This window comes from Trachymyrmex septentrionalis, unplaced genomic scaffold (assembly GCF_001594115.1).
Source record: "Trachymyrmex septentrionalis isolate Tsep2-gDNA-1 unplaced genomic scaffold, Tsep1.0 scaffold11, whole genome shotgun sequence".
Taxonomy (NCBI): Eukaryota; Metazoa; Arthropoda; class Insecta; order Hymenoptera; family Formicidae; genus Trachymyrmex; species Trachymyrmex septentrionalis.
In genome coordinates, this window is record NW_017304228.1 from 4,941,868 (window position 1) to 4,952,101 (window position 10,234).

Sequence of the window (10,234 nt, forward strand, 5' to 3'; positions counted from 1 at the left end):
ATAAATGATTATTTAAAAAGCCATATTCGATTAACTCCCGTGACATTCAACGAGTCGCTCTACAAATTTCAGTTATTCATTCTTAAGATAATTTATCTTTTAATTGCGTTTATCGTTTTTTTGACGTCTGCATTTAATTTCTGTATATAACAGCCCGTTTACTATCGGAACGAATTGCGTTCGCTATCCTTATTTTTCGGATCACGTACAGTTGGAGGAATTATACTTATCTATTTCTACTGAAAACGTCAATAATCCGATTAACTCTCGAGTCACGATTCATGAATTTTTTTTACGTTTACTGTAATTTCACTACAAGAGGAAAGAAATCCGATGCTCATCTGAGTCTCAATTAATCGATAAAGTATGTTTCACAACATGGATCAAAAATCGCAAATAGGATGGATCGTTTTCCGATATCAATCGATTGCAAGATTGTTGATAAATCACGAGAAAGGGAAATCAACTCACGTCGACGAGAGTGACTCGGCGAAGAGCCAAAATAGTATTAGGTTCATCAGGTGGAAGCGTGCGGAGAAACACAATGATTCTTATCGTCGAACATTACGCTGTTAGGTGCGATAAAGCATGGTAACTGCAATCGCTACGTATCGTGTATGCAAAATATCGGAGTAGTTTGATACAGGTGATTATTCGTCCATTTGATCGTAGCAAAACTTTTATTTAGACCTTATAAACATTGAATACACAATCACAATATACCATGGATATAAAATGTTTTAACGTATTTAATCTTAGAATGCTATAGTACGTAAATTTTATGTGCAAGTGAGCGAGATCATTGACCGCTAAAGCTATGCCTTCAGTGGTCAATAGGGAGTCCAATCTGCCATGAAAGCAGGAATAAGCTTTAAAAAATTCAGTTTGTTATACATCATTTTGAACTTTCTGGTGATCAGTAACAAAGAATGTAATAAGTGTTTTCAATTTTTAAGCAGTTTTGTGTTATATATTTTATTAGTAAATGTTGAGGCCACATTGGACTTATAACACAATCCTTATCATTTAAGTCTGAATTTGATAATATGCTTATTTTTTCTTTCCTTTCAAATTAAGTAAGATAAATGTAAGGTATACGTAAAGTTCCTTTAGTTACATAGAAAAAACGATTTTGCTGCAACATTTAAAAATTTAATTAGATACAGATCTGAATATAATTCTGTTGGACCATTAAAAATAATTATGTGGGAAACTTAAGTACGATGAACAATGCTGCAAAATGTGTTGACATTTAAGAATTGTGTTGTATGTCTAAATTCTAAATTATAATAAATATTTTGTCATAAAAATGTAAAATATACGAAAATTTTGTGTCATTAATTAAGAGTGGTCTATTTCTTTGTATGTAAAATTTACATATTAATAGCAGTACTGTATTACTCAATATTAAAATAGCGTTCTAAGATTAAAATTGATGTAAAATTAATATAAAACGAACTGTATAAAACATATTCAAAATATATGTATATGCTTAATCGAAAGATCAAAAGATACAGTAACAAAAACTAAATGATATTACCTGATAATAACGTGCAACTAATTGCTGAATAGTATGTCATGTATATAAAAAATACACGCAAGTTTTAAAATTTTCTTGAAACTCGCCTCTCTCAGAATTCGATTAACTTTACTTATGAGAAAGAGTCGCGAATATCGTCCGTAATACTGTATCCCATTTTATCCATCTCCTCGGTGATTTTCGGATCTTTGATTATGGATTGAATCCATTTGTAGTAAGGCAGCTCTTCCCTTACGCCCCCATATACTTTTGGCAAGTACTGGGGCAAGATGTGTTGGTGCAGACTCTCGTAATTGTTACCATGGAAGAACAGCTTGTTTCGCATGTTGGTATCGAGCAATGGTTTGAAGACCGCGAAGATCGCATCGAAGACCCACGACTGATTAAGGATGTGCAGCGCGTGAATTCTAATGGGGAACGCAGTTACCATCACAGACAACATCATGCTTGCCACCTAAAAGAAGGATTTATCTTCATGTCTTATATTGATGTATTATTACATTAGCACTCCTTTGCCATCTTTAATTTTGTATAACTATATTTATCACAAACAATCTACAAATAATATCAAAATTCCATGTAATAAAACCCTGATAAACATTTTTCTTACGATTTTTTATTATTTTTCAAAATTTCAATTACACTTAAGCGGAACAAATCACGATAATGTCACAATAACGTTAAAGTAAATCAGAAATGATTGAAAAGTAACTTTTAATAATTATTTTATTATTAGTGATTATTTATTGAAATAATTTTGACGCTATTTTGATGTCATAATGTCTCGTATTCTGCTTGAATAAATTTGATAATTTTTTAGAATAATTTTATAAGTTTTTAGAAAATTTCTCAGATTTTTTTTATCAATTGGAACATTTTCACAGTAGTACTGAAAAAGTCTACATCTTTTTTAAAATTCTTTATATATAAATTTTTTAATATTCTAATTTTTCTGAGATTTCTCATATTATAATTTATCTGAAGGAAGGAAACTCTTATAAATTCTGAAAAAGTTTAAAGTACTTTTTCGAATATTTTTATCAATTAAAAATATCAAAAATTCTTAAAAATATTATAAGAGACATTAACACCTGACCTTTATTATTGTTTTTGTTTTTGAATATAAGATATTTTTCAAAACTTTTTTTACCGAGGAAGAAAGAAGAAATATAATAACGAGGCATCAGATATACCTGAGGCGTCACGGACCATGCGTGTGTCATGGAGATATCCTTTAAATCGAAAATGGCTATACCACCCATAATTTGTTGTCTGGGTTCAAGCATGCTTATTTCAAGGATTCCAACTGTAGCCTTGAAGAGCATCTCGGCAGGATATTTACGCGGATTCCAATTGCCAAAACGGTAAATCATTAAACGCCTGCCGCATTGACTCCTATACGGCGGCACCGTGATCACATTGTCTTCACCTATGTACCTTATCTCGGCCGAGGTCAGCTGCTGATGGATTTCCGGATGTTCCTCTTTGAAGTTGTAGTAATTCACTATCTATCGAAAGATTCCTTGAGAAAAATAGGCTTCGACGTTCTGTGTGCTGTCATTCACGAGTAAATGTCATAAAATTATGTATTCCGTGAAATTTGCATTATAAAATAGCAAACACTGATCACGCTGAACATTTCATTTTATTCATTATCGCAATTTAATATAAGGTATTACTATGAATTCTTGTTAGATTGATATAAACTATATCTTTAATCAATTATTCATCGGCTGTTCTCGTTAATTGTATATATGAATAGGCTGTTTGTTTATGCATATGCATATGCAGATAAGAGAATTGAGCGATAGAGAGATAGCGATTGAGTCATCTTAAAGCTTAGTTTGGATGGGAAATTATTTTAAATCTATATCAATCTTTATTTTATTTTCTCGTTAAAATATTAAAATTATACCGTGGTCATTGAATCAATTATTAAAAGCGAATTAATAATTGCTCTGTTCCAAAAAGCTAGATTTTTATTTCTGCTGATTCTAATTTTCGTGGAATACACACAAACGTGCCAGGTATTTCTTGAAAGGTAGATCAGTTCACCCTGACATAATTGCATAACTAAAAGTTTCGCTTCATGTTCACACTTTATCTATCGATGTATTTTCACTATTAATTGGTCATAAATACTCGTTATTTCAACATTCCTAATAAAATTTTATAAACTATAAAATTCAAAATGTTTGCATTCTTGCAAACAAAAATATTTTAAAACAATCAATAATTATTATCAATAATTGTTGTTATCAATAATCATTATTATCAATATTATTTACAATCACATTTTTGAACAAAAATTGACTGTTTTGTGAAAAACGATTTCGAACAAAATTACACAGAGCACACAATCCAAGGTAATATAAAATAATTAAAATATAAAATAAATTAATGAAAATTAATACAAACATAAACAAAAGAGAAGAAAATAGATTTTATGCTACGATTAAATCAATTTACATTACTTCTTCTTGATAAGATGAATGACAGAAGAAATCAAATATGCAACAAATTATTGTTGCAATTATAATGAATTGATTGGCTTACATTGGACATAAATATGCATAATAAACCTTTCTTATTACTTTTCTGACTATCCAATTCCGCTAATAATCCTAAATGACGCAATTTTCTAAACGAGACTAAAATTACTGTTTATGTAGGATTGAATTTCTGACATTCAAAAAAAATAAATATCTACCAACATAATTATTTACGGATCATTTAATATTTAATTTGCTATATTTATGTTCCTATTAAATGTATAAATTAGATACACATATACATATATTTAATTGCCAAACAAACAAGGGCCATTATAAAAACTAGCTAATACTTTAGTATTTTTAAAATTGAATTGCATAAATGACAGAAACATGCATGATTCGGCCTAATTAACCTAGTAGTATATTAAGTATTTACTAATTTATAATTTTATTTTTTCTCTCAAACTATGTCTTTAATTCTGTAAAGAAGACCATTTAAGTACATATTATTGGAAAATTTAGGAGTGCAAAATATAAATAACTTGAAGAAATATTTTTCTTTTTTTCTTGATAAATTATGCATACGTTTTTATATAAATTAATTTACTTTTATAAAAAAAATTTCTAGAAAGTTTTGCTCTTCTAAAAACTGTTGCTCTTCTTCTATGTTGATTAGTTCTTCAGATGTTTTATCTCATTTTATTGCTCATGAATTTTTATGATTTGATACTTGTTAAATGTTAACTATTTATATACTTTATTTGTAACATTTGTGTTAAAGATTAACCACTGTATATACTTTATTCGTTTAAAGACGGTTTGATATTGACTAAATATTTTGTTGGCATATAATAATAAATATTGCATAAAAGTATTAGGCTTTAAAGAAGGTCGGCATTAACGTAACGAACAAGTAGGCATTGCATCCCGTTTCTATTTATGGCGAAAGAAAACAATGGAAAAGTTATCGCAAAATATATCTCTTTTTCTCTTTTGTAATATAGATACTTTTCTTTAAGTTTTATTTAAATGAAATAATTATTATCTACAATAAAAAAATATCAAATCTAAAAAAGGGGCAAGTAATTTTTTGAACATTTCAAAATTTTGTATTAATGTTTTTCAGCTTGACGTATAATAAGCAAGAAATATGTATAAGAAACATGTATAAGATAAAAATTTTGAAATATTGAATAATTATAAATTTTATCAGCATCTTTATGTATTTTTCAAATATCATTATTAAAATATTATCTAATAATACAGATATATATTTTCGAATATTTAAGTACCGTCACTAAATAGACGCAACGAAGTAATATTTCTCGTAGAATAAACTACATGGAACAGAATAAAAGACGCAATATTATTAAAAATATTTTTCCCATACTTTAATGAAATGATTTCTATAAAATGTATAAGACCTCTCTCTTCCTCCCCCCCTCCCTCTCTCTCTTTCTCTCTCTTTCCCTTCCAAAATAAAAGTAAATTAAATGTATTTTGGAATTATTTCATTTTGCTTTGTGTACATAAAAATTAATTCAGGAATCTAATATTCTTTCAAATTTATATGATAAATAAATGTTGAATCAATGTTCCTAAATGCTGAATAGCTAGCAAAACATTACTTCAATCGATACTTAAGGGGATTCTAAAGCCGTCTGTATTAGACTAAATCATATAATTTTTATATAATAAATATTCTTTCTATTCCATAGATTCAAAAATCTCTTATTCCAGGATTAAAGAATACGCATTAATACGTGTTTGTGAGGTGGAGTTTATGCTGAGAGCAACCAAAAATTTTGAAATTGTTTTTTTTTTATTATTTCTTAGTGTAACATGGCGTCTCAAGCTATCAAGTCGTGATAACATTTGCTTGATTCGAAAGTTTTACAACCTGTATTTACGAAATAGTAATCCACAAACACGTAGTTTGTACAAACAAATAACGTCGAATTCTTAGAATTAGACTTAAACGCTTTATCGTGATAAATTTGTTATACAAAAATTAACACAATCGTGCGTGTATCATAGGTTGCGTAAAATATTAATATATAAAGACATGTCATTGTGCTGGAAAAACAGCGATCTTTAGTGTCTTCGTCGGAATTCGAGCTTCACTTTAGGATCCCCTTAATGATTCTTCTTATGTTTTTCACTTTGAATCTACTTTCACAATGTTGCAATCAACGTTTCTGAGATGTTGATTAGAGCAACATTAGTTATAACGATATTTCCGATAATATTGAAATCTCCAAATCAGTCCTAAAGTTTGTTCATAATAATGTTATACAACATTAAATTCAACATATTTTATTATATATTATTGAGTGTAATTGTAATAGCATTGTTATAATGATTTTTTGCTTACTGGGTTATTAGTTAAAAAAAAGTTTCTGCTGCTGCACATTTTGAATAATAGGAACTTTTTAAATAAAACTGAAACATGTGTAGAGATGTACATTGTATGTAAAAATAGACTTATGACTTATATAAGCTTGACTTGTTATCGCGCATTCAATTACAACTTAACTCTGACAATGTTTTTAATTTAATATTTTTGTATTGAAGTAAGCTACATCTAAAATAGTTTATATTTATTTTTTCTGTAATAGCATTCATTTGTTACAAAATAACTTTAAGAGATATAATATTTATCAGAATATATCCGCAATATGTTTTTCAGTTCTATTACGTCATTAATTTGATATGGAGTTTGTGGTATAGTAAACTTACACCGCATTATTTGAAAATTTATCCCACTATCAGGACAAACTGGCTATAAAGTAATGGTCATGTTTCACTTACTATAAAAAACCTAAACAAGATCGATTCTGGGATATAGAGAAAGGTTACCCTTATTATATTAGTATAATTTAATCATAATAATTAGTAAAGATCGATTTAAAAAATCGATTGCTGAAAATTATGCCAAGAAACACCGGTTTTTCCTACTCTTATTTACGTAACTAGTTTTACATTTTATATTTATAAGCATAATCTGATATAATTTATGCATAATTAAATTTAAAGATTCTTCTTTCATTTATATAAGTAACGTCAATCAGCTGATGAATAATGTTATGTAATTAGATTGAATAAATATATCGTAAGTAAAGTTGTTAATTTAAAAATAATAAATTTGATCCATTAAATCTTCACAATCATTAAAACTTTTTATTACAAATTGTTAATTACATTTCGCTCGACATATGTTGAAAAATGTATGAAAATAAACACTTGTCAGCATTTAGTAGCAATAATAAGTCTGCAATATCTTTTGAGGACAATTGAATACAAGATTGCAGGCTTGCTAATAAGTGCTGACAAATGTTTTATATATTTTGCAACCACAGCATATATTAAACTAAATGTTATTAACAATTTTGCAGTTACAGCATTTTTCTTTGTCTCGTGACTGACATTCTATTTCTGCGCACGATAAACTCTTATCAGCTTTACGTGACAAAAAGCGCATTGACGCGAGCGTACTTTTAATAATAAAAGCGTACGCCTCTTTCATCGATTTCAACTGTCTGCTTCATTGCAACTGTCATTGTCAATGTCTATGTATCTATAACTCACCAGCTTATGCGCACTCTTTATATTAAAGTTCCTCGCGCGAAGAAATCTGATGAGAAAAGCGTCGTCCATCCTGTGTGGCAAACACTCGCCTATCTCTGTGAAAGAATGCATACAGAATCTTGTTAACACCGAATAATATAAATGTGACAATATTTTTCTACTTGCTCGCGAAACGTCACAAATTCTACGAATTTTAGTCATGTTTTAAATATATCTAGCTGATATGTTCAAGAGATTTTCTGACAGATATTTTGATTCTATATTTATAACATAAAAAATATGTACATTTTTGGAAACACAATCGTTTGGAAACACTAATATCTTCTTTAAAGGAATTCTAAAACCGTCTGTATATTATCAACTAAATAGTAATTTTTGTATAACTATTACTTTTTTCTCTTTTACAGATTCGAACATTTTTTCAAGATTAAAGTATATATGCATAATTAATACGTGTCTGTGAGGTGAAATTTATACTATAGACAAAAAATTTTTCTTAAGTCTGGATCTACAATAGATGTTTTAAGTTTTAAGCCGTAAGAAATTGACCAACTACAGTCGAATGCGAGGAGAATAATTAATTGTAATTCGTCCATTTTTTACTGGCTTAAAAATCTATTGTAGATTCGGGATAAGATATTAATTTTAAAATTTTTTGTCGTTCTCGGCATAAACAGCTCTCCACCTCACAGACAGATATTAATGCATATACTTCAATCGTGGAAAAGGATATTTGAATCTGTAAAAGAGGAAAAAAGTAATTGTTACACAAGAATTACAAAAAAGATTTAATCAGTAATAGAGGTGGCTTTAGGATCCCCTTAAATTCTTTCTTCAAATTTTTAGCCCAAAGAAGAGAAATAGCTTACTTCTGCATTTATAATAATAGAAATATGTATATTTATGGAAATTATCGTTGCTAATATCGTTGTTAACATTTTTTTTAATTTTAAAAAATTTTTTTAAATTCTTTTCTAAAAAAAGAAATTTTAAGTCTGTAGTTACAAATATAACAATAAAAATTGAATATGTACATTTACAGAAATACCAACATTATTGCTAATATCAAAATGGTTAATATCACAAACAACTGTTGACAATAAAATCTAAAACTTCGCGATTCGTTACAAGAAAGATGCCATAGGAGTTTTTGCGGTTGTTAGTGGGTAAATAATGTATTCATACATATATATAAGGCAAAAAGATTAATTAAAACGTATCGCAAATAATTAAAACGTATATTAAGAACATATATAATGTAGACTATTTTATTCATTATATATGTTCTTATAATATTCTTATTATTTAAAAATTGCATCCTTTCGCCTAATATACACGAATATCTGGAGGCACGGTAGTATATCGGCGCATGTATTATTTATATACTAACAACCGCGGAGGCTCCTATAGGCATTTTTCTTGAATTGAATTTATTCTTGAAACCACGAACTATTTGTTATGTTTTATTTAATTTGCGATTGTATACACTTTTCTTTCAATCAATTCGCACTACACTGTCGATTTTGCAGCATTGACACTTTGTTGATTATGATTGTTTCAAACTAACAATATACAATTCGAATTACCGAATATCATGTCGCGGAATTCCTGCAACGTCTGACACTTGACCTCCTCGGTTTCTCCTAATTCCCTTCTGGCATACTCCATGACTTCCGGCGGTGGTTCGCTCAAATCTAAGGTGATCTGCTCGTCGTCCTTGTCATAGTTCTCAAGCTCCGGCATATTGTCGGCACCTTTGCAAGTTTTTAGATCTTCCTGTTGCTTGACATCGGACGTCTGCTTGCTGAGAATCCTCTGATTCTCCGAATCACTTTCTATTGAAAGCTCGTGATCGTTTGCTGGAGTCCTCGACTCGTCACAGTTGCTGTTCTTCTCGTTTCCCTGCGGCATGATAGCAGATAGATCAATGATCTATTTCATTTAATATTTATAAAATCCCCAGATCGACGTGTAATTCGTTCGCGAAAAAGCGAAATCACGCGATCATTCAATCGTGGGTCGCGCTGTCGCTCGCACAACTATATTGACCGACCGCCTGTCTCCAGCTTTACCAGATAACCTCCTTCTACTGATATTCTTGAACACGTACATCTATATAGGGGATAGATAAATGTGTGCACGTGCACGTATTTATGTGTATGCGTGCACGTGTGTGCACTGTATATGCCTACAGGCAACCGATGCATGTGCAGGAGGACAAACAATAATCTCGCCGGATTTCTAAATGTTGATTCGAAGCTGACTCAGATTTTTATTTTTACAATCAATATTGACCGTGAAATGTGTTCTTGAATAAAGATTATTTAAATGCCGCGCTGCTACGCAGCACGAACCTTGAGTCTCTCAAACATGAAGCACCAGATCGACTAGATCAAGTATGTATTAGCAAGACAAAGTTCAAAACACAGCGTGATTAACTCTTATTTTCATCCGTGTGAGCAAAACAAGGTGGGAAAAAAAGTTGTTTCCTTTCTGTGCCAATTTACTGCGGTATTTAATATATTTTGGATAAATAATGAAATAAATACGTTTGAATCGAAATAATAATGAAATAAATACGTTAATCGAGAATAATTATTCGATTATGTAG

General features: G+C 29.6%; 1 protein-coding gene across 2 annotated transcripts in view; it reads right to left on the minus strand.

Moving 5' to 3' along the window:
• Window positions 1-1,452: 1,452 nt before the first annotated feature.
• The window catches only part of LOC108750611 (alpha-tocopherol transfer protein-like), a 9,885-nt gene continuing 1,103 nt past the window's right edge, over window positions 1,453-10,234 (minus strand). Inside the window, exons 2-5 of one of the 2 annotated variants that reach the window (XM_018490175.1) lie at window positions 9,210-9,525; window positions 7,624-7,718; window positions 2,734-3,048; window positions 1,453-1,994 (exon numbers count right to left, since the gene is read on the minus strand). In XM_018490175.1, coding sequence (XP_018345677.1) covers window positions 1,653-1,994; window positions 2,734-3,048; window positions 7,624-7,718; window positions 9,210-9,525 — 1,068 coding nt within the window. In that variant the 3' untranslated portion in view covers window positions 1,453-1,652. Of the gene's footprint in view, window positions 1,995-2,733; window positions 3,049-7,623; window positions 7,719-9,209; window positions 10,159-10,234 lie in introns of those variants that run through there. The other variant, XM_018490166.1, reaches the window with a different exon arrangement.